At 38.7% G+C, this 25,834-nt stretch overlaps 1 protein-coding gene across 1 annotated transcript in view; it reads right to left on the bottom strand.

Moving 5' to 3' along the window:
• Positions 1-25,834, bottom strand: part of LOC106137681 (mediator of RNA polymerase II transcription subunit 13) — a 77,193-nt gene that overhangs the window by 41,519 nt on the left and 9,840 nt on the right. The window contains exon 2 of the mRNA XM_060954759.1: positions 16,668-16,968. Coding sequence (XP_060810742.1) covers positions 16,668-16,968 — 301 coding nt within the window. The remainder of the gene's footprint in view (positions 1-16,667; positions 16,969-25,834) is intronic.

Raw genomic sequence — 25,834 nt, 5'->3', positions numbered from 1 at the left:
GCAGCAACATTCAGCTTCTAGACCGGTACGCCAAACAACCGGTTGTTACGGAATCCAGTTGAAACATTTCTCGTAATAAAACAAGACAATAGGGCGAAGGAAACGGTTCGGGAGGCTGAAAATGGCGGCACTTTGGGACAATCGTTGAGGCGGACACGGCATTTAACCCGGTTCGGCGCCGCCTGATAATGTAATTCAAGATCGTATCGAGCGCGTGGAAATCTGTCAATTCGCGCGCCCTGTACGGGGACGGGTTCACTCGGACTCCGTCCCTCCCGAGCGGGGCACAATCTAGCCGTCTCTTTCCGGCGCGCCCACGTGCGTGTGACGTCACGAGCGCGTCGCCCCGCCGACGTCACGGACCGCCCGCGAGCCTTGCCACCCGATATGGGCCGAAGCGAAGGACTACCCCGTTGCTGGGCCAGCCACTCCGAATACATAAAACGTCTTTTGGTTTTATGAGATTATTACGCTGTTAAGGATATTCACGCGCTTAATACGAGCAATAAAACACTATCGATCGTGTCATAAATTAATCAATCATGTTTGTCAAACATCTTTATAAGAAGTTATTAAATAATGAATATTTTAATGGTGAATAATTAGATTTGGTTAAACAATTTGTCTTTCATTGCTTACTTTTATAAGTATTTTTTATCTTGATTAGGTACCAGTTTTTTTTGACAAATAGTTTTTTATATGCAAGAGAGACATTGCCCGAAAACTTACAAGATAAACCACCTTTTGCATTCAGGTACGTAGCATTATGTTTTAACAAACAAATAAAGAAAGAAACGGAAAGGGTGAATCTTGCGCAAGCGGCAAAAAACGCATACTCATGGAAGTAGGTGAGACGATATGCCACCAGCTGTCTACGCGACTAACTGCATATAAATCTAGATCCAGTGTTGTAATTGAATTGATTTACTGTTAATCAGTGGAGTGTACTGTTACCTCAGTTTGCGAAGTCCAAGAAGCTTATAAACAAATCGATAAATGCAAGTACAGTATCACTAATAACGGAATCCTATGTAATTTTATTGAATCATATGCTTCATCCGTACAATGTTTTCAGAATAAAGTCAATATACCAGTTGAAGAAGTGATTCTTAACTACAAGAAAATATCAGGAAGTCAAGCTATTATGGCTTTGTCATCTTTGCTTAGATTTTTAGTCAAGTCTTATCTTATGACTTGTCTTACCTATATATGCCTATCACTAATGACTTGTGGAGTTGTGAGCGCTCTGCGCGGTATCTGTAATTAGTATGCAATTTTTTTTATGTAAGCTACGCATTTGTCTGAATGAAAAATAAAGATTTATTAAAACGAACACACACTTCCGTTTTATAGCTTTAATCGTTATGAGATACTTATTTGACAGGAACAAGTTTTCAGTAGGGTAGTGAGGTCGCGCCCCTGGCGGGCGTGCGTTGGATCTAGACAAACATCTGCGCGGGCGCAGCTGCTCGTCTCGCCCTCCCTCTACGGCTTTTGTTTTAACTCTTGCCTCAGTGTAGACGATAAAATTTTCATAGCTGAATATCTTCGTAAGATTACAATGTTATTTATGGTTTTAAACTTCAGTAAATTACTAGTATTGAAATACAAGTTTAATCGTAGTAAAGCGTATTTCTTGTAAATTGACTCAAGGGAGCGAAAAATTTGACCTTGTAATTGCAAATAAATATTTAACAAAATCAAGCAAATGGCTAAATTACAAAGACTTTATAAACTACTTAAGACAATGCAATCAATTTAGGTTTATAAGAAAAAGGTATCTAAAAAATAAATTGCACTAAACAAACACCTATAAAGACTCAAATTAAAATCTAAATTCCACCGCAAGAGCAGTACCGAACTGAAACATTGGGGGCTGTGACAAATCGTTAATGTCTCGATTGCCACACCTAAAACGAAACGTTTCACCAAACCTAATTTAAATGCAACCAATTCGTGTTCGACGATCGATAACCGCTAAAGTTGCGCGCGCGCATCGATAAATAGCTCGATCCCTAGTCTGCCGTCGATACGTCACTCCGATTTTATTAATAAAACACCGAACAACGCGCCCGCGCTCTTACAACGTTCAACAACCCCGCGCACGAGAGGTTCATTCTTACGCACACATAGTTACATCACTAGCTTGTTCCACATTTCAACTGTAACAGTTTATCCAAATTGCACGAAATTTCTCGGTTAGATCAACGATCTCTCGAGCTATAGTAGCAGAAAACAGTAAGAATCAGATACTAGAACGTTCCGAACAACATGAGCACCGTTATGAACTATGACAAGATGCGTCTGAAGCTCGAGCTTCGAATATGAAACACCTTTCCCACGGCCTCGTCGGCGCTCCACAATAAACAGTAGCTTCATATACATTGAAGAGCGACGAACGCGCATTTCTGGACGATTGCAATGGGAAGCTCGACTACTACCAGCATTTTTTTTAAAGCTAATTTCATTGGTTAACCTTCAATGGTTTCGTGAACTTGATTCATTTGAAAAAAACACAGTATTTTTAGGATCAACGTACTTAGTGTTAAGAACAAAATCTAGTGCAGTAACTATGCAGAAAGTAATGTGCATGCATTTCTCGATGGGTCGTGTACTCGAGTCGATTCCCACAATAACCGCGATGGCTGCGCGCGCGCATTCAACCCACGCAGCCCTAACTACTAATTAATAAACCTAACGGGTTGTTTCCACACTCTCTTGACTCATTTGACCAACCAGAACGGTATGAATTACCATTAAATTTGTGTTTATGGTGAAAGTTTGCAATCACTTGGTATTTGATGTGAAGTTGGTCAAGAAAATGTAGAAAGTTTGGATTTGAACTAACAATGCCAAGAACAACACTAGTACTTCCATACACGAGTTGTATGTTTAGAATAATTACGTAGACAACGATTACATGTAAGAGGAAGCCACGTTATCTACACTCGCATCACAAACAGATCGTGTGCGATGAGATAACACCGGATTAGATAACAATGCCGAAAAGACACGAGTTATATTAACAGCAACAGTAACATTGAAAGGTGAAATTAAATACGTCGATGACATTACAATGAGCGGCTAGATGCACAAAAATACTTTTGATGATGGAATTTTAAAAATAGACTCAGGAATTGTTGTCATATGGATATTACGGTAAGTAGTAACTTTAAATCCATCTGAGCTAGAGAATAAGAGCTTTAAACGTTATAGTCGGAAGTAATGGCATATTTATTCGTAAGTAAAACCGAAACTGTGCTGGCAATAACGATATCGCTGACGTAAACTTCCAAGACCAATCTCGTCGTTCGGTTCGAGAAAGGTTAGCAACTCTTTACCCACTTCCTTTTTTGAACACACAATAAATATATTGTATGCTTTAAGGGGGACGTAGTAAGACAACCCTCGGAGGGCGTGTGATGAGCATGGAGCGGGCGCGACGAGCGTAGGTCAACGACTGCGTCTGCACGCGGCCTGTGCTCGGTCAAATAATTCATCCAGCCCTAGTTCAACATTTGACACGGGGCTATATCAGAAATCGTTCCATGCTTCTAGGTGAGGTATTAGACACGCATACCGATGGTATGGTTAGAGCGGAGACAGATTGAGCGTTTGATTTAACACGCGAACTGTAATATGCAAACTTAAAAAATGACGAAATATAATTTAAAACACTGTCATTTAACCACTATAACGATTATGATTATGAAAATAAAAAATATGTTAGAGTAGACCATATTATTCATGACTATTAAAATGTAAACCAGTTCAAGACCGTCGGTTAAAATTTAAAACAGTAGAGTTCAGTGACAGGCCGACAACACATAAACGGCCATCAACGGAGCCATTGTGAGGAATTCGGGCGACGATCAGCGCACGCGCTTTACAGCCATTTATTACACACTCGAATTGCTTTTCGATTATGTAGGTACACTGTAGGTATTAAATTGGAGTTTCTAAACAGATCGTAAAATTTAAATAGAGTGGGTAAAACCTGCTTGGAGTCGGAGCAGTCCTTGAACATCTGTCGACATAATACAGGCGAGTATGGGGACATGTGCAGAAGGATCAGGTGTCGACCTGACCGCGGGCAAACCCGCCGGAACGGGTTATCGAACCAGTCGCCAAGCTGGGCCGGGACATGAGAAAGTAAAAACTAATTTTGTTGTCGCTACCGACCGCCTACCAAATACCATACATTCTTATCTAACGACCTGATACTGCGGTGTTCGTATACTTGATGGAAAAGACACTTAATATTCTAAGTGAGAACATGATTCGGATATTTAAAAAAGCACGAATAAGTTTAAGAAGCAATATCGTTAACAAGCAAGAACTGCTAACGAGGCGTCCTCCAGCACGAAGGTGAAAAGAAACGATTTAATTGCGTCCACAATTAGCCTACAAAACAACCTGTTGCGTTGGAATTACTTAAACGTTTAAATGGACAAGTCTTATTCGGATTGCAGATCACTTCGGTTTTATTCTTGTTTTATTGTTCGCCGTGTAAAATACCAAAATAGAATGAGAGCATTCGAGCGACCGCGGTGCACTTGTGTTTTAAATGATCCTCTCGGTGTCGCAATGCCGCTAGGATAAGGATAATATACGCCGAATAAGACTCGGTGCATAATCTCCGGAACGGAATAATACCGTCGGAAGCCTTGTTTTGTGATAGCAAAAGTTAACTATCACATTTATGTTGGCAAAGTTCAAACTACACTATGCATTAGATCAAACGATTGGCTTTGGTAAAAGTGAGTTGACATATTTTTAATTTACTTATATCACGTCTTATGCGTGACCTACACTATTACAAGAATATAGAGATCAGTGAAATGTGTGTCCCTTCTGATTGTTTTTTATTTTTTTAGCCACATAATGCTTCATTCTCATTAGGATACACAAGATACTATTCTTAATAGACTAGTATAATGTTCGATTAAAACATGAAATAAAACTAGGTCGCTTTGATTTGAAGAGGGAACGAAACGAACACCCAAGATTAGATAATATTTATGGCATATTGCGTTTAAGCGGAGATCAGTTCCGAGGCGTTTTCAAGACAGGCCGTAAGTAGCGGCGCGGCCTGGCGAACATTAATCGGCTAATTATCCGACTACAGCCGTCTAGACGACACCCGGCTTTGTTACAGGCACAAAGATTAGGGAGGGAATGATAAAGCTCTTAGCAAATACGAAGGGCTCTCCGAAAACAGGGATAACGCCGCATTGTGATACTTACAAACATCAACATTATCTCGAGATTACGCAAATTGTTTACAGTAGATCAATGTTAACATTAGTACAGTCTGTTGTAGATAAGTGTAGAATGATAGGAACATTTACTATCATATTTGGTATCCAACTGTATCCAGAAAAAAGTCTTAATAAGAAAGCTTCTGGGATTGAGAAAATATCTCCAAAAACACTAGATGTAACATATCAATTGGTTTCCTCAATGAACTTGGAAATTTCACTAAATTTTGGCACCGTTTCAAAAACCAGACGGCAGATGGCGATGAATTGATTATACGCAACACGCGTGTATCTAGACGCATTACTGGCCTATTTAACGTTTTTAATTGACACAATAAAGAACAACCCTAATGTTATACATTGCGGATCCGTAAGGGCGGCGCTCCTCAGGTTCAGAGGCTTAGCATGATTGCGGGGTTGCGGTTGTCGGCCTACCGTTTCCCACCACACGCGTAATTATGTCGGGTCGGTCGGTCATTCTGTACACCCTGTGATAACATAAATAGGGCAATTAGAGGTCTTAGTAGATGCGACTTCAAATTATCTTTGGAAACAAAAGGTGTGAGGAGACTTTATTTCGCGCCCAAATGAGACAATAGGGATGTGGACTGTACTCAAATAAGTATAAAATTTTACCACGAAAAGGTAGTTTCTATAGTAAAAATAATAAAAAACACAATATTTTCCTCAATAAACGAGGGATTATTTTTTTATTTAATAAAATGTAATTAAATATTTCACCCTCGGCCGTTTGACAGGTATCTGCGTTTTAGCGCGAAATTTTAAATGGAATTTTAAATAAATTATTTTAAAGGTATTACTTCAAATAAAAAAATAATAATAAATAGTTTGGGTTATATTTGGTACTTATGCATGGTTTTAAACACTTTCCCAAAAATAGTCCACATCCCTATTGGTGACCCAATTTCATTTTGCACCTGGTGCGTATTGTTTGGTTAGAATGGCCTACGCGCGTATACGGTTTGCATCTTTAGCAAGTCAGGGTGTAATCCCGCCGATGGACAGCAATGTGGGACGCATGTAGAAGTGTATAGACGGTATGGTGCGGCATTGAGGAGGGCGCGCATATCGATCAGCGGGGCGGGTAGCGGACGGCGCCGGGACGGGCGACCGCCGCGCCGCGCCGGCAGCCGGTAGCGGTAGGTACCACTTATCGCCGTCTTCACACCTAATTTATCGCGCGCCGCAATCGACGCCGATGTTTGTACACACTGTTATGATGCCCCTCTTACTTTACGTGCACTATTACGTGTTTTATGTTTGGTCGTTAAAAATAGCCGCAGAGTTTGAGCAACTTTTATTATTTAATTGGATGTTTACAGTGAGACTTTTATGGTTTTGCTGGAACGCAGTTTTTTTTATTGTGCAATCTTTTAAGAAAATTCACAAACATACATTTGTACATTAATTTAAGACTCTTTATGAAACAAAGTAGTCTCCATAATGAATCGGTGAAATGCTTGAAATAAAACGCAAACCCGCGGTCAACTCGATTGCAAACAACATGTATCATTTATATTCCACCGTGAAGGTCGTTCGACACGTGGTCGTCGCGTAAATTAGAGCGGTGGTGGGGGCGCTGTCCACGGGGCTGCGTTGCGGCCGCCCCCCAACGCGGATCGATCGTTGCGCGCGTCCGCCTCCGCTTCCGCACTAAGTGCATGCCCATAGTGGTATAAACCGCGGCAGAATGCACTTATGGATAATGCATTAAATTCAATCTTCGTAATCCTCAATGTAGGATTATATACTACGATGGATAATGATAGATATGGTAATGAAATGGTAATGGAAGATAACATTTTAACCATCAATTTTATTTAATAAAATATAAAGATTGATTCCGAGGAGATTTAGTATCAAACAGGACTGAATGGAATAAGCTAGGTAAGCTATTACCCAGTGATGAATAAACAATGTTAAACATCATTATTTTTTTTAATACTTAACTCTTTGAAATTATATTTCACAGAACCGTGCATATCGTGCAATGTGGATGCAGCCTTAGGCGTCCGCCTGCGACTCCGCCCATTACACCTGACATTTATTCCAAGACAGACTCCCAGGCGGGAGAAGCTCTAACAAGCGGGCCAAAGAATTTCCTTTATAAACCTCGCTAATACGTTTTGGGCTTCAGCCCTTCCACTTCATTACATCAAAAGGCTGTATTACAACGTAGCTTTATTAAGAGTGTCTCGAGTTTTCCACGTGAAACATTATTGTCTTTTCAGTTTTTGGTATTTGACATTCCATTTCACGGTTTTCTGAACAAATTTATTAACTGGCTGATGACTCGAACTTTGAAAAGGGTTGTTCATCAACTTGTCAACATCAGCTTAGGAAGAACTTCAAAGTGTAGAAGAAATACATGAATACATATAGCATAATATAATGGTTAGTAGCTGAAGGTTAATTATTGTTTACACTTCTACTAGGATCGTACCGATCAAGTTATAACATGGGAAAACAAGCCATGGCAAAATAATCATATTACGTCCTATCGACTGCGCCAAAAGGGTTTAATTACGTCTTAAAGACTGCGCCACACGCGTCAGTCTCTTGCAGCAGATGTATGCCACTCCAGCACCAACAATCGTCTCTAGGGAGCTATCAGTGGCTTCGGCTCGATTTAATATCCATTAGAGCAGCCGGTAGGCAGCCGCGGTATTAATAATTAACACGACCACGCCACCTTGACACCCCGTGAACTCGCCCCCCGACCCCCGCCCGGGCTATTTGCATACGCCAGGTGTCGACTACAGTAATTGGACGGTCAATTTGATCCAATTGAAAAAGGTAAGCGATCGGATGGATCAGGGTGAATTGTGTCGCATTTGTTGTTCCCAATTTCGAAGTGAAAAGGCAAAATAAATTAATTTGTAAAAATTTTCTAAAGATATTTCCTTTTTTCAATAGATAAAAAGAATTAGTTACAATATGTTGTGTTAACATTTATTATAGACACTCAACTGAAGACAGCGCGGTAAAAATTGTTTCAAAATGAAAGTTTATACTTAGCAATGCGGATGCTAAAAGTTTCAAGGGCCGGTGATTAGCAAATCTAGAAGTTGGGCAGGCGTCTATTAGTCCCATTAGTGTCGAGCCCGGTTTTATCAGGTATCCGCCCACACGAAGGGCGGACGGATACAGTGAGACACGCGTTAATTTGGTTCATAATTGTATATGCACATTTTTTTCTATCAGTGCACAAATTGTATCAAGTCTGCTATCAAGCTAAAGAAATGGTTATCTCAATAAAACAAATCGGAACGCTGTATCCAATAGCTCATTACATGATCAACCAGAGCTGAACCAGCCTGAGGCGCAATCAACTGAGGTGTGAAACATGTGACAACATGTACTCACGAATAAAAAAAAATATATATCCATCCAAAATAATCCCAATATTCGCACCGCCCGCGGCTGTTCAGACATCGCAGTTCGGCGGGCACTGTACCGTGACATTTACCCCTCCCCCGTCCAACCCACGCGCCCCCCACCCCCGCCCCGCCGGCCCACGTGCCCGCTTAACCACCGTGTAATGCTCATAGTAAACAATGAGTACTAAAAGAGCTGCGTATTTGCGCCAACGCGGTATATTTATTTACATCATACAAATTATTCTAGTCAATGTGGAGGGTGAAGTCTCGATATGTTAGGTAAGGTAACTTTAGGAAAATTAATAGATAAATGTTATCAGCTTAAGACACCTTCTAAGGGAGCACGGATTTGAATTTTTTTTTGTCTAATACTTAAAAATTTTTTTGGAATGTCGAAAAATTTGCCTATAATAAATAGCTAATCGTTATTGATTTTAAGTATGATTATTCGAATTTAGAATATGCATTTAATATACCTATGTTAAGTTTAAGTAAATGAAAAAGCTTAGAACGAGATAGAAATTTAAGCTCAATTTTCGTAGCTTCGTAGCTAGTTCGTAGCGCCTGCGTAGCTTCTGTTATGGTTAATCGTAGCGCCCGCCCTGAGGCGGACTGCGGATGACATTAACACTAGGGTTGAGTGTAACTTGGTATTTGTTGATCAATATTCTAGTGTGATACTATAAGGTCTAGAATAAATATTTATAAAAAAGCAATTTTCAGGGCACTATTATTATGATAAGAATTCTTTAATCAAAATAATAATCATGAAACTTATCTCAAGCTTATTTAATTAGAGAATTTATTTTATAGATGCTGTCCATTTATTTCTCAAGTATTTTTCAAGTAACTGAAAGCTGCTACGCATTTTCGTAGCGCGTAGCTATTAGCGTAGCAGTCGCGTAGCTCGAAGCATATTTGCCGCCCTACGACGACGGGCGGGCCGGACAAACACATTTTACTATGAATTTCACCGAAATATTTCACTATTGATATTCAATCTAAAATTATCACTTTTCTTAATACTGATCTCATTTGCAATAACTTAAATAAACAAGCTCAAAAAATATTTCTTTCCTTTTTTTACATACAGGCATATAACACCTCCTTATTCCTTACGGGGTAGACAAGTGTCAATAATCTCAAAAGACTAAGTGATCTCAAGCTGAATGGCTTCATGGTGGAATTTGGATTCAAACAGACAGGTTGCTAGCACATCGCCTTTTCTACTAAAGTGTTAATAACGGATAAATTGACATAACTTGGTAGCAACTTGCTTGTATATCAGGCATAATATAATATACAAGCCTACCACACGCCCTCGCTAACAGATTATCCGGCGTCACGGCGTTAATCTCCGCGCTATGTCCGCACACTGCGGACTTTCTGAATTATAAACACGGGAGCTGGAGTATAAATTCGGATAGCCTTCAATCAAGCATCTGCCTTCTTTAAATGTAACATTTATACTAAGATACACTAATAGGTGATATGATAGAAAAGAAAAAGTAAAACAGAAGACGCAAATTCAGTTCCTTTATATTGAACTAGCTGTACCCGCGACATCGTCCGCGTGGAATAGTTATTATGGGCATCATTGAAGGGTGAATAATTTTCCCCGTTTTTTTTTTCACATTTAACATTATTTCTTTGCTCCTTATAGTTGCAGCGTGATATATGGTGCGATAAATGGTCTATTCGACGCAAAAAGAATTTCAATTCGAACCAGTAGTTTCTAAGATTAGCGCGTTCAATCAAACTCTTTAGCTTTATAATATTAGTATAATAGGGTTATACGTACGCGAGAGAGGTCATTAAAAATATTTGGCACTGAGACACAACTTGCTCTGGCGGAAATTACCGTCCGTCCGGCAAATATAGCCAATACGGCCATATCCGGCCATGTCCCGCGTGGCCTTAGGTACGGGTGCAACACGCTGCGTATGACATGAAAAAATATTACTACTATGCAAGTACTCTTTGAAGATCCAGGTTTACAAATAAACTAGGCAGGTGAAAATTAGAATATTGTAAGTGGATGGCCACGGCGAACGCATATTGCTCAAATCGGGGACGTTCTGCTGAAAGGAGAGGTCAAGAGTACCCTCAAACAACGAGCTTGCTTGAAAGATTAATTAAATAAAGATAGATAAAAAAAAGCATATCAGAGATCATGCAAAGTGGGAAGATGTGGTCTTTACACACCCCCAACGCGACAAAAGTGTTTATGTAACGCTAGCACAATAATTAACCATAGAGTAAAACATCGTTAAATACAGCAAATATTAATATCTGAACGTGTATGTTGTGGCAATTGAAAGGTCGCCGGTCGGTTGCGTGCGGTTCACGCGGCGGGCGTGGGAAGGCCGCCTTATCAATACGGCAACCGAGCTGTCTCGGCAGCCGCGGGCAATCGATACGAGCGTATCTACCAGATTTCATATCATTGGCATTATTTAACCTGTAAACTAATCTAAATTGGTACAGATTAAGCGAGTAATGAGCTTGAATATTAGATGGCGATAAGGCTCTTGCGCTTATTACGCCCTCGTCCGTCCATAGATTGCGTTAATTGATCAATTTTTTTCATGAAACAGGTCTTCGCACGTGAAATATACTATATATAATATAGGTATCTTGCAGACCTATTTAAATCAAATGTGAGGTCAAAAACAAGAAAATCCCTTTTCCGCATTATTTTTATTTAAGGAGACGTAGTAAAGGATGATTGAGTAAGTATTCAAATTTTAAACCAATAAAACTGGAGATTACACCATTGACGTGATCATTTGTAAAGGTAAGTGTATAAAAAGTTTAATAATAATTTTAAATAGCAGAAATTTTAATATCAACAAGTATTTTTTTAAGCGATGAACGGCATCGAGTCAAGGCCCAAAGGCAAACATAATAAGTTGCGATGCGGCTATTTCCAGACGGAATTCGCAAGACAGCCGCTAAAAATAAACGCGTTACAAATCATCTCGATTCACTCTCGGTCACCCAGTTCCCTATAGAGACTGCGGTAACTTGCCTAGTATTGTTTTTGGTGATAAAAAAAATAACTCGCTAATACCTTATGCTGACAAATTCGGTTGAACTTATAACACGCACTCAAGATAACAAATCAACTAACAATAAATAGAAAATACGAGTTGGAAGGAAAATAAATAATGATGTAGTGTTCGATGAACGTGACCTTTCAGTTTTTCAAGGCTGTATTGGCTCTGTCTACCCGACAAGGGTTATAGACGTGATTATATGTATATATACATCGATTGATACACAGCACTTGTCTTCGAACATCATATAGCATAAATCAATTAATAATAAATAAAAAAAAATAGATAAAAACTCACATTAATAATCTACAATTATAACTAGAGAAATTCATTGAAATAGGACTACCGCAACAAGCCCATTCAACTTTAGGCGCCCACTTAGCAAGTAGGTGCGAGATTGCGCAACCGCAGTTACTAAGTACGTACCGGAAAACATCCGAAAAGGTATATCGCGTGCCTTGAAACTCGTTATTTTAATATTATCATGTTATTTATTGAGGCAATAACGAGTGCAACTTTCCTTATAATCATCAAGTCATCGTAACAGTGATCTGTGATGATATTATTATTAAGTCTACGATATAACTCAAGACTTACAATTGTATTTTGATGGAGATTAAAACTAAGGATTAAAATAACACAATTTTGATAGAGCATCGCAACGGGCATTTGCAGTTCGCGCACTTATATGAAAACAAATATAGATTAAATTATTTTAACCAAATAGACATTTCACTTTTCCTAGTAAAACATTTTCAAACAGAAAAAGTCAATACAAACGAGTGTTTTGAAGAAATACACGTCACCTGCAGATATATAAATAAGCAAACAGTCTCACCTTCTGATAAAGTTAAAATAAAACATCGCTCAGAAAGAAAAATAAGACTTCTTATTGCAAAAGATACCGAGTAACTGGAAAATCATATTGTGATACTATTTCCCTAGTTCTTATTATTATAAATATCTTTTATTTCATGGAAAACTCACGGGGATAATTTGCTATTCCGAGAGTCGAACAGAGGAAGTCGACTTTATCGGTTAAATTGAAAGCAACTGACATAGATTACAAGGAAACTTATGGAGGAAAATTATTAGAATTATTTATGAAAAACTAATATAAGAGCCGTCGTTCGAACTTTCATTTTGAATGAGATATTATGACTACCTTAAAATCATTGCCGGGGTGAATTATACATTTTAAATAATTTATAGAATTCAGAAATGTGTAAAAATTATAATTTATTAATGATCCGAAGAGTTTGTAGGTAAGCCATTGGCGGAAGTCTACGAGCTGTATATAAAATTAATAAAATATCAACAAGCAGACTGAGACGACTCGCATACAGTTTCAAACTATTTACGGACATAGGCCAGGGTACAAACCTATCATGTCAAACGCTGACAGCCGCTAACGGCATGACGGCGACAGCTTTCGCGTGGAGCGATTATTCAATCCGGCGTGTATCGACCGCTCAAGTGTCGCGGCGGGCTAATGGAAACGCAAGGCTGAAACAATTGTGCCCACCACGGCCACGACCACGCGTATTCCGCCACAGATAATACGACACCGTCTAAGGGATCTCATAAATGTTTTTACAATATTAGACAACGGAATAAATCTTTAAATAAAAAACATAAAAGTAATGTTGGTTATAACATGCTTCTATTCAAGCGGTAGAACATGGATGACACATGAAACGTAAGTCAGAATTTCAGAAGATTACAAATTATTAAAAAGTGTTTATAGCCGAAACAACATCAGCAAGCAACACAATCGATGGAGGGATTGCTTCAATTGAAAACTTTCAATAGCTATTTGTTGTAAATACAAAACCGAGGTGAACGAAATGTTCAAGCCGAATTGTTACGCTTGATCCGGAATCAAGAGCCAAACAATAAAAGCGGATAAAAGATCAAAAAGCCTACTCCAACGAAAACACAACAAATAATGTAATCTAGAACACTGGTTAATTACAAAAATGCCAATGTCAAGACTAGACACAACAGACCTTTTAATCAGTCTGACATTGATTGAAGCCATTCCAGACAAAGGTATCAAAACGCCAACACATGTTCCACATTGTTATACACCAGCTGTACAAACTTATCGAGTTGTAGAAAAGCGAGTCGAGTCAACTAGAATCGAATGAAACAATCAGTCGGCGACATCAAGAAATTCATAAAAACAATACAATGGCGGACCGAAATAAAGACCGTTTATGCAGATTTATGTCACGTTCTATTTTTGGGATCTGCTACTGAGGCGTGAACTTGTGGCCGACGACTGAGAGGACGCACGCGCACCTACCCAACAGGAATTTGATATAAATTAGCAGACAGACAGACCAATCTTCGAATCATGCTAATAATTAAAATTTACTAATAATTAAAATTTAAACGATATGATAATTTCAAATAATTAACTTGATTAGTCTTGGTTAATCAATTTGTTTGTTAACAATCACAAACGAATCTACATAAGATTGATTAAGTATTTAAGATTTAAAACACGCAATTTCATTAACCGTTAAGTGTTTTAAGAAAAATCGTAAGAATTTATAAGAGAACAATTATTTCAACCAGTTTATTTTATTCAGAAAAACTCCAACAAACTTTAAGAATTGAGAAGTACTAAATCTTGGAGAGAAATAGACCCGCATGGAGAAAAGTTTTGTAAAGAAATCGATATAGCCGTAGCGGGCAAAGTTATCGCGGCCACTTGTTGATCTGATCTCTGAACAAAATAGAGCCGGTTCACTTTCTGATGGACACTTTTTCAATCTGAACGATTTGAATCGGTGTAAAGAGTAATGATGCCACTTCAGAACATTTTAAAAATTCGTAATAATTTGTACTGTTTAGTTGTTCTATCTTTGTAATGTAGAAAGTAGTAAGTTATTTTTTGCAAGGGAAACATTTTACAAAAATCCAAGCAGAAAAGAAAATATTTGACCTTATAATATGACTGAGTTTCATCTGTTTAGTCAGTCATTGATTTGAATGTCCGAATTGGTTTATGAGCTAGCGGCGAAATCACGAGAATTATGTGTTTAATAAAGGTAACAGCGTAACATGCGGACTATGTTCTGTCACAGATAGGATCCAATTAGAGTTTGATTATTTGACATTCTACAAATTAAAAACAAAGAGTAACTATTCAAATGCATTATTTTCGTTATACCTCAATGAATTTTATTCCGACGCAAAAAAATGCCTCTTTAAAAAGAGAATTTAAAACAGATACAACTGTAAAAAAAAGTTTGTAAAGTATTACTTGTTGGCTCAGGCCAACAGTATGAGATTTCACAGAAATACTCTCAACTGAAATGCGATAAAAATTGATCTAAGTAGAAACACCTTCTGAAGTATCCCTGACCTATCAAGTTGCCTAGTAACAAAACGTTTTACTTCGTTTTTCTGAGAAACAGATTTACTATTAGATTTACTATTGAATTGAGTGTTAAGATCATCTGTCGGAGTTCATTGAATTAAAGATTTGGTAATACTAGAAGTGTTATTTTTATCTCGGTAATTCGGCCAAGTGATGATAATTTTTGCATATTCAATTTGAAATGGCGTAACAGACGTAACGGACTGATTAATATTAAAACCGAAATTATTAGTTTTCTTATAAACACTTACAAAATCAAGATCATGAATACTAGCGAATTACGCAATTGATTGAAATCCAATAATATCTTGCAAAAGTGTAATGATGGTTTAGATACAACATACATTTAAAGGTAGACTTCTTTAGATATCTTTAACGAGAACAGAAAGAAATCATATAACAACAATACTTTGAACTCGGTCGTTCCGCCCACGCAAAACGGTAAAGCTAAAATAATCAAAACAAACATTTCTATTACAAGGAAATGCGGATGACGACCACGTGAGCCCAGTCGTGAATCTGCCACAGACACTAATAAACATTGCCACTGCAGTATAATAATTTAATAAAGTGATAATTCAAGACGAGAATAAAAATAAACATGCGATACATCGTCGAGATAATCACAATAAAGCTGTGCATGAAACTGCCATTAAATGGCAATGCATTACCAAACGAGACATTAAATGGGCGAGAGCACAATAAGTCTGGAAATAATGGAGATAAAAACCGAACTGAAATATTGTTGAAATAAATTTTGGATAAATCCAAAGATGGAAAAAGAATATGCCCTAAATAATGTATAAGTAGTTGTTTGTTCTCAAAGGCAGATCAATTGGCCTTGCATACCATAGCATTGTGCCAAACTATCAATTGGATGATAGTGTCCGAATAGAACCTTGCTTTCCTGTCGTAGGATATAGGGATCTTATATTTTGTTTTCACTTGAGACCAGCTTCAAACAGAACGATGCCGAGAGAGAACGGATGATGCCTTTGAAAATTACCGAGTCACCGTAGAAATTACTCGAGACACTGCGGTATTTTCGGTACAACCGCTTCTCTGTTTCTCAGCTCATTGTCGCGACATGACGCGGCGAGATCTTAATCTTAAGTTAATTGTTGGAAGACGCTGTTGTTGCCGTTTGCTTAACGAGCTGTTAAGTTGAGGTATTACGCTGTCACCGCTCTGCCTTGACAAATCAACGAACGATGTCCTACAGAACATGTACACGTCGTGTCAAGGATTACGTTGTTGGCGTGTGTATTCCGAGATTACCGTTATGATCAAGTCTGATACACATGGTGAAATCAGCAAGGCAGACAATCAGTAAAATAGTAGCCATTATGTCGCGGCTCTTTTTTCTTAGAAAACCAACACGAAAAAATTAACTGTTAACGACGAGCAGTTTCATACGTATGTTTTCTGTTTATCCCTTATGAACGTATGAATTTTATTAACCGATTGATAGCTTCAGCGATGTTTTATGAGTTAAGACATTATGTTCATATCATCAAGATATCCTTAATTTTAACTGTTAAAGAGGGTTACTCACGGCTCGCAATGAGCTCCGGTGCCACGAGGCCGTTCAAGTCTGGTTCCTCGCCGTACCAGAAGATCCACAGCTCCTTGGCGGCTTTGAGCGAGAGCGGTGGGGGTGCCGGCGCCGTCATCTCGTAGATGTCGGCGGACTGCGGCGCCGGCACCCGCCGCCACACGCACAGGATGTCGCCTGCGAGGCAGCGCGCGTAGCTGCTGATCACGGGGTCGGCGAGCGGCGCGGAGCCTTCATCGCCCTCGCCGCCGCTCGTCTCCCCCCACACGAGCTTACGCCATTTTATGCCATACAGCTCCGTCTGGAAACAAATAAAGTGCACGTCAGATATATGCATTTTTTTTTACGAAAAACATAACAATAAATAAGATTGGGTCAATGATCTCGAGTTCATTTTTTTTTATTATTTTTATTTATTATTTTTTTAACTAGTCCTATTGCGCATTATCTAAAATGTGAAGATTTCAAAAACATATCACGGCACAATTTGTAGACAAAGATATAACTAGCTGAAACATTTAGCTGCATAAAATAGCTGTAAACCATCCAGTACGATCGCAAATAGAGCTTGTTGATAGGACGAGAAAACATTGAACGCAAATGAAATCCACGTTCGGTTGATGACCTTGTTGCGTTACATTGCGTTGTGCGAGCATGTGCATGTGTGTAAGGATGGACAGGAGAATGTAAGACCTCGAATTTGTTCTATAAGCGGAATTGGCGGGCATCCAGCGAGGTGCGGAGGTGCATCGATGGGTTCCGTTATTATTCCCCGGAAGAATGTTTTGTTACTAATAAGTACGCCAACATTCCCGTTAGCAACTGTGCTGCCACGTATACTTAATTTATTTGCACTGCGTATATCTTTGCCTGAGATGCAAGTCAACCAGAATAGTAGTAATACTGGTTTGGACTTGACCAACGATAATCACTTTCAATTGTTTGACAAATAATTTTATGGCCAGCAATTAAGTTCTCATCAAAATGTTTTCTCGGGTCGTAAACATCGTTGCGAATGAAGTTTAAGAGACGAAGTTTATTTTGCAGATGATTTCGTAGTTTTCAGAGCTGCCGACTTTCCCCCTCTGTTGTATAAATATGAGCATTATGAATTAGCCTGGCAGGTGTTGCGTCGACCTTGAATATGCAAATACGAGGAACGGGTCAAAAACCCGGCGGTGCGTCTGGGGCTCTGGACGAAGCGTTCTGCTCATATGTAAAAAATGTTACGGTCGGCAAGTCGTCGTTAAACAATTCATTGTCTATTTTATCATTATCATTTGTTAATTTTCAATTTATCGTATCGCTATCACTATCTTATTTATCTTTCGCATGTATGATTCTTTCATTCTGTTTATTATCTTTTTTATTTTATTTCCTCATTGTGCAATTTATAAATCTTTTAAAATAAACATTAATTTCATATAACAGCGCTGCGGAGTGTAGACGGATTGGTCGTCACCGTCATTGCCAGAAACCGCTCGCAACCGCCATTAATCAGAGAGGTGTGTGGTAGGTAGAATAATGCTTGTCACCATGCTTCGGTGCTTTCCAGCTGGCGTGGGATCTCACTGACACCTGGCTAAGGTCTCGTGAGCAGATTGATAAGGCAAGTGGAAAGTTATGATGACTACAATCAGTAGATAATAATATTAAAGGACGCAATAGTTGTAGATAATACGATACCATTCAAAATATGTCCTCCTTGTCCAAATTATATTTATAAATCTGATAACTTATACGAAATGTGAAGATGTCTATTTTGAATGGACTTATGAACTTTAAGCGTTTACTGCTTTGTTGAACATAAAGACATTTCAATGACAACATTTGAACGACAGAGGTCAATAAAACCATCTCTGTGGGGTTCAGCTGTCACCTGGCAGAGGGGCGACCGGTAATTATTGTGGTTACAACTAACTTCGGTCTTCGTAGTTTTACTGTGTTTGTTAAGAGGTTTCCTATCTAAAACAATGCATTATTACATGCGGTTAAAAGTTGTTAGGTCTACACTATTGACAGGAATTTATCGTCTTTAGAAAATTGTTTAAATACTCGACATAAATGATAATTAATTTTTTTCAAAAACAGTTCATTTTCTGTGACAACAACCGCCCAAAATAGACTTTACTGAAACCTTTAGAGCTGATTTAGTCCATATTTTTCAACTACGGAGAATGAAAGATCCATATATTCATCCTAATCCATTTGTGTATTGGAAAAGCATCGAAGCCGCGCCCGAGAGCAGCCCTGGCAACATTTTAGCGGCTTATCGTCGTATACGCCGCTTTATCCAGTGTTGAGGTGTGGTAATATCAGCTAACGGTTACACCGTGCTGTATCTCGACTCATTCTTGGCTTTTTGGAGCACAAGTAAGGCTTTTACGGATTTTCCTATTTAAGTATGTATCGGTATCACACATTTATGTAATGTATGTTTATCTAAGAGGTACTTATATAATTGCTTTTTATTTATCTAGTCGTTCGCTGTGAATTTAAACCCCGCTAACGCTACGAAATTGTCAATATCTCAATAACAACTAAACCGATTTTGTCGCCCCACGAATTGGAGAATTCTGTTTACAAATCCGAAAAACGGATCGAAAGTTATTGTGTTACAAACATATATACACAGGTTTTAAGATTTGGGGCTGTTATAGACATGTTTTACTCAGTAGCTTTTTTATTAGTACTAGGTAAGGTATTGGCAAGAGCCGGGAGTCGAGAATAAATCCAAAACATTGAGACTCTTTACAAAATTAAACAAGGCAATGTTTCATCTTCTCTTTATCTCTATCTCGTCGGACAGTGGGAACCGCTTAACGTTTAAATCGCAGCACAAATACGTTATCGTACGAGACCTGCGTGTCGTTTCAACTGGTCGTCGCACAATAGAAAGTGATGCAGTGTCGGGCGCCGCTTTCTAGCGATGCGCCGCCGACGCCGCCGCCGAGCACCGTGCGAGCCGCATTCTTCGATGCTAGGGTTGACCCTAACAAGTTATTATAACGTAACGTTCAAAAGACGAAGGTGGTTGAATCGGTAAGGTGCCCGGTTTAAATGCGTATGCGGCGCAAAAACGTACAGGTTCGATGACTATTTTCGAATTTATGTAGGTATATTAGTTTGAAGACTAACCGATGTTCTTACGGTAAGGGGAAAACATCGTGAAGAATCCTGCACATTCAGACAACTGGATGTGTTACCATGACCGATCAAATACGGATTGGGTTCTTCCCTGCAAAGGCTGCGGAGGTGAGACGGGAGTCGCTTCGGAAGAATTAAAAAGACAAAGAAAAACAAAAAAGTTCTTGCTAACTATTCATAGTACACTTGAACGTCGGTGTCACCTTAAACTACACCTTACAAATCGCACGGGCGTAGAGTTTAGAGTTATTAACAATCATATACATCTATAGCGAAACATCTTTATTCATAGATGTAAAATCACTATTACTTATCACAGAAATCTGAATACTAGTTATACATTATTGTATGTTTTTTTTCCGGCTCGACTAGAGGTACATACAGTATGCACTATCAGTATGGTTACAACATGAAATGTGTTATGTGTATCTTCATATACAATTGAAATATGTCTCTTAGCATGTTCCTCATTGCACCCTCCGCCGTTATGGGACCTTGGGTCCGATCAAATTGATTATATAAATAGGAGCACATATATTTTAATTGTTACATTTCAAACTTAATTTTCTCCCATCAGAGAGACATATTCCGTTGGCATCTATCAGGTATCGATGTACATTTCATGAATGTTCCGCTAATTGACCGCATTGCTGCCGACGTGGATTCCACATAGCGATCCCGAATACTGGCATTTTGGAAGGAATGCATTGCCAATGCTACATAATCGATATGAATTTTTAGTATAGTACGTGAATGACCACTGGAACATAATACATGAACCAGGACAAAAAGCTCACGAGTAGAAACATGCATTTGCATTGGGAAAATCAAAATAAATTTAAAATTCGAACAAGGTACGGATGCGCTCACGAGCCGGGTGATAAGGCCCGGCTGAGACCCGCAAAATCCAGGTTTTCCCGGAAAACCCGAGTATAACGATTGAAGGATCTGGGTTACATCACTTAGCGCGCCCATTGAGAATGGGGAACGTAGAATTTGCTTCTAGTATGAAGTTGTTTGTTTTTTTTTTCATTTGATAAAAAAGATATGTTTTTTCAAAATTTTGTTGATTTAAAATTTTATAAATTACCTATAACATAAACGTTTCAACGTAATTACCTCTGCTAACCAGCATTTCTTTTGGGAAGTTTTTTATACCAGTATTTTAAGACTCAGTTAAAAGGCTTCTAAACTTGGGATTCTGCTTTTAAGCAATAACGTTTATTATGATATCCAGTCAGCCAACTGAGCGTGGCCTTTGATTCTTTCCCGAGACTGTCAGCCTGGTCTACCCCGCTAAACTACGAATACGTGATTGATGAAAGATTCTGTTTGATACAGCGTGTGTGAATGAGAAGCAACGCGAGTGAGCGGCATAGATGTTAGTTGCAAAACATTCCTGTCATCTTGACCGTGCGCAATGGAACAAGTTCGTGCGTTGATGTCTTTTGCATCGCGCAAATTGTCTCGAAAATAATAGAGCACTATTAATAAATTCTTAACCCCTAGGCAAATGTGCTTTCTTCAATTTCTATTTTGGACATAATGTTTGAATTTTTACAAAAAGAATGTTGGTTTTCAATTAAATGATTTTTTAAACTTTTAAAGTTAAATCCTGCAATCACTTTTTAACGTACCAACTGATCAGTTCATATTTCATTAATGGAGTCTTTATAGAGCGGTTATGTAAGAAAACACCCTCTACAGTTGAACGTCCTAGATAAAAAAAGATCATATGCCACTTCCGCGTAAAAACGACCAATTACAGTTGGCCCGTAAACAATAATAACCCCCGTAAAGTGATCATAACCGAGAACGGAAAAAACTGCACGTCCAAAAAAGTCGAGCACCGCTAGTCGAGAGAACGAGACGGGGCTAGAGCGTGCGAGTGGGAGGGCGTGAATCGCGAAAGTGAGAGGAGGCGAGCGCGCACGGAGCGGCAACGAGGCTCGTTACGTTACGCGCGGGGTAAACAATCGCGGGCTGCGCGTGCGGCCGCCCCGGCCGTGCACTTCGCTACTGCATTTCTGAGCTGTGACGTCACGCGGACTAGGGGTTGATGTTGCGTAAGGGGGAGACGCTATCGAATCAAAAAGTCATCAGAGAATAAAACGTCTCTTTTAAAGCTCATTTTAATATTTTTCGAATGGAAGGTTTATACGATACTTAAATTAAGACAAAAACACAGTTGCCATTGCTTGCTAGTGACCAGCGAGTACAAATATTTTGCTGCCATTACGAAACATCGACCTCCGCGGTGCCTACTCATCCGTGGCCGGGTAAACGGTAGCAATTTGAAATTATAATCAGTGCTGGACGACACTGCATTTGTATGCACTCAGCTACTAGATCCAATAAAGATTACACTTCAATCGTGCCCATCGTGGTCAAACAAAGATTTTCCATAAAAAGACACTGGGATCCGGTAAACGCATGACTGTGACTTAAAACTACCAAGTTTCTACGTGACCACTTGTTTCATCTGTTATTACTTAATCATCTCAGATTGTTAATTTCGACCAATCTCCTTCGACATCATCTCTTACCACTGGTTCTTGCCGTCATCACTTTTTCTCTGGGAAAACTTAATAAGTAGAACCTACAATTAATACAACCTCACATGTGTAAATCTAACAGCGCTTGGCCGTTACTGGTCACTTCCGCGAACGTCATCATTATGTGCCGCTGCTGTCACAAAGCAAATACAGAAACGCACTTCATTCTTTACCTCGTGACCTATGATTAGTGCGCGACAGTACTACAAGTACTACTCGTAAGGAATCAGCCTTTATGCTCGTATGACGAAGCGCGTATACGTGTCAAATGTATACGTATAAAAATACTAGCTGCGTTCTAAATAAACTCACGTCTTCATCTCGTGAGAACTGGAGATGCAGAACAAAAACAATGTATGGAAAATTTGAACTTCATCTCCGGTCGTCACCCGTCCTGCACTGTCTCCATAAACCTAATTTCTTATTCATCTTGTCATCCAGAACTACCCGTAAAACTTAATGGGAGGCAAAAATGTTGTTATGTTTCCCGACACTTTAAAAAGTTTATACAGGAAGTAGGTCGGGAGCAAGACAGGTATACAAATTTGAATATCTATAAAACAATAATCAAGACGAAGATATCAGCCGAAATATTGATCGATTTGCAACAAAGAACGTGGGTTGTAAGGTCATGTCGAGTCGTGGTAACCTTTCCATTTGCAACCCTTTCATAATACGGCCCATTGAAAATATCCAATAGTTGAGACCACAAATACGTGACCTTACGTAGTTTCAAAGTTTCTTTACCATCCAATGGATTATATTATCCGTCGAAATTAAACACGCAAAAATAAGAAACGGATACAATGCTTATACCTTCTTTTACCACAACATACATGCATAATCACGTTCATATGCCTTGAGGGGGTAAACAGAACAGTCTTGAAAGACTGACAGACCGCGTTTAACTGTTTGGCTTAATGATAGAATTCAAATTAAAATAGTGACAGCCTGAAAGAAGAATCACAAGTTTATAAGCTTATCCCTTTAGTCTTCTCCACGGCATCCATGAGAAAAAGATGGAGAGGTCCTTTCATTTTTTCTTTTGATGCCGGGAACCACACGGCACTTTTATTTACCACAACAGTGCCCTGTAATACCTCAGATGTAATACATTCAAGCATTAAACGACCCATATAACTTTTGAGTGGGCGGCGGCAAACGACTAGACGTTATAGCTTGCTCGCTCACACGTATCAATTGTCTTATACAACGAGCGAGAGGGAAAATTGCCAGGCAAGTAACCAGATTGTACCTACCAACGGTAGTTGCTGTGTTGTGATGATAAAATGATTACCTCCGACCTCAGGGACTCCGATTAAACGGCTGTGACGTTAAAACTAACAAACTTTTGTTATTGCTAATGTAACCAGACACACGTAAGCGCAGTTGGAGAAATTACCAGTTTCATTAAACACATACATACATATAGTCACGTCTGTTACCCCGTGCGGGGTGGACGGAGCCAACAGTCTCGGAAATACTGATAGGCCGCGTTCAGCTTATTGGTTAATGAAATCAGTAATTGAAGTACTTAGAAGTGTAACGAGAGGGTTTTCATCTGCTTCATTAATTAACTAATCTAGGTGATAAGGGATTTACCACAAAATTATTTCTGGTACGGCTTTATTGTAATAGATTTACAATAAAGTCAATAATCTATCAACTTGATGAACTATACATTTGTAACGATAAATTAATTCGCATCAAAAGATACACATAAATTACCGCACTTAATAATATTAATTTAAATTTACTCAAAATATGTTATAACTGTTAATAATATGATATAAATAAAAACTGTCATTTTTTTATACTATATAATATTTAAAGTCAAACTATTTCCTGAGCTATCGTCAACTGATAAGACGCACCGAGATGGAAATAAACCGACATTGCTTCCAGCGAATGCCGCCTTATCTGATTGCGCAAGGTTTTCTATATTTCATGACGTTTATTCCGCCCTTCAAGACGATATAATTTTTATTTTATCTTTAGTAGATAAAATAAATTAACTCTCACTTCAGAGCATTCGCCATTAGGCGCATCGTTCACGTATACGAATCAAACTATAGGATCTGTAGGAACTACTTCTTATAGAACGTGGGTTAATTTAGATCAACCAACACTGAACACCCTAACGCCATCTTTTCTTATATTAACTTATACATAGATTTCATCATGTCTTTATTCGTTACGGGGTAGACAGAGCCTACAGTCTCGCAAAGACTGAAATATCGCGTTCAGCTGTAAGGCTTAATGACGTAGGTAATTGAAATTCAAATAGTAACAGGTTGCTAGCCCATCGCCTTAACTCACATACATACACAAAATCACGCCTTTTTCCTGGTAGGCAGAGACTACGCGCCTTTCCACTTGCAACGATCTCTGAATAGTTCTATCGCTTCATCCACATTCATAACTCTCTTCATACAAACTCAGCGGTTTCGGGTACTCTTGACCTGACCTAGTAGGACGCCTCAACTGACAGCCTCTAAAATCCGCACACCTTAGTATAAAGGTACTCGTAAAGGTACCGCATAAACATGCGGAAACAAGACACGGGTCGTCGACATTCAAAAAACAATTAATAGTTGCAAAAGATCGCCACAAAAAAGGGAAAACTAGAAGACGATAGATAATTATGCTTACATCAACATGCGTCCTGTTAATAGTACACACAGTGACGTGCAACAACAATAACAAATACTGCGTCAGTTGGTTGACTGACGACTATTAAGTATACATACATCGTCGTATGAATTCTGTACAATACGACAGTCATGCAGTAGGAAAACATTGTTTAAAACCATTTATTTACATTCTGGCATGACCACAGCCGGCGTCAAGGGCGAGGACAATGAGGTGCGCGTGAGCAGATCTCTTTTTTACCTACATGTTAATCTGCAGTTTCACTTATTGTATCAACAAGTTCAGGGCTTTTTTGGTTTGTAATATTTATATGAAGTTCATTGCTTTAACCTTTTGAAAACTATAGAATCAATTTGACCAACAATTCTTTTTTTTTATCTGACTGTAGATTTTTCAAAGTTTCGAAGTAGTCAGAATTTATCACATAAAATAATCTCAGGCTATAGCAACAAGCTAATTTACTATACTATTATTTATTATACCATTTAAGAATATTTGCAACAACTGTATCAATTACAGATTTTATCTTAAGTCCAGCCGTATTATTATTATCATGTATCTTTTTTTCTATTTTGACGGATCTGATAGATCTGGCTAAAGGTCGCTGTTTAAATAAATCGTTTTCTGGCTAAAACAAAATTTCATAATCCACAACACACCTCGGTTACCTTTTTCCATCGGATCATGCCATCCATATTATTTGAACAAAGTTAAGGGCTTTTCGCCATCCCATATTGTGAATAATAGAATTTTTCTTTGGGTTGCTGTGTTCCATAGATTCAACTGTCAAATGACATAAGTAAAAAGTAATTT

Source organism: Amyelois transitella, chromosome 5, assembly GCF_032362555.1.
Source record: "Amyelois transitella isolate CPQ chromosome 5, ilAmyTran1.1, whole genome shotgun sequence".
NCBI lineage: Eukaryota > Metazoa > Arthropoda > Insecta > Lepidoptera > Pyralidae > Amyelois > Amyelois transitella.
This window is presented reverse-complemented; position numbering and strand designations above follow the sequence as displayed.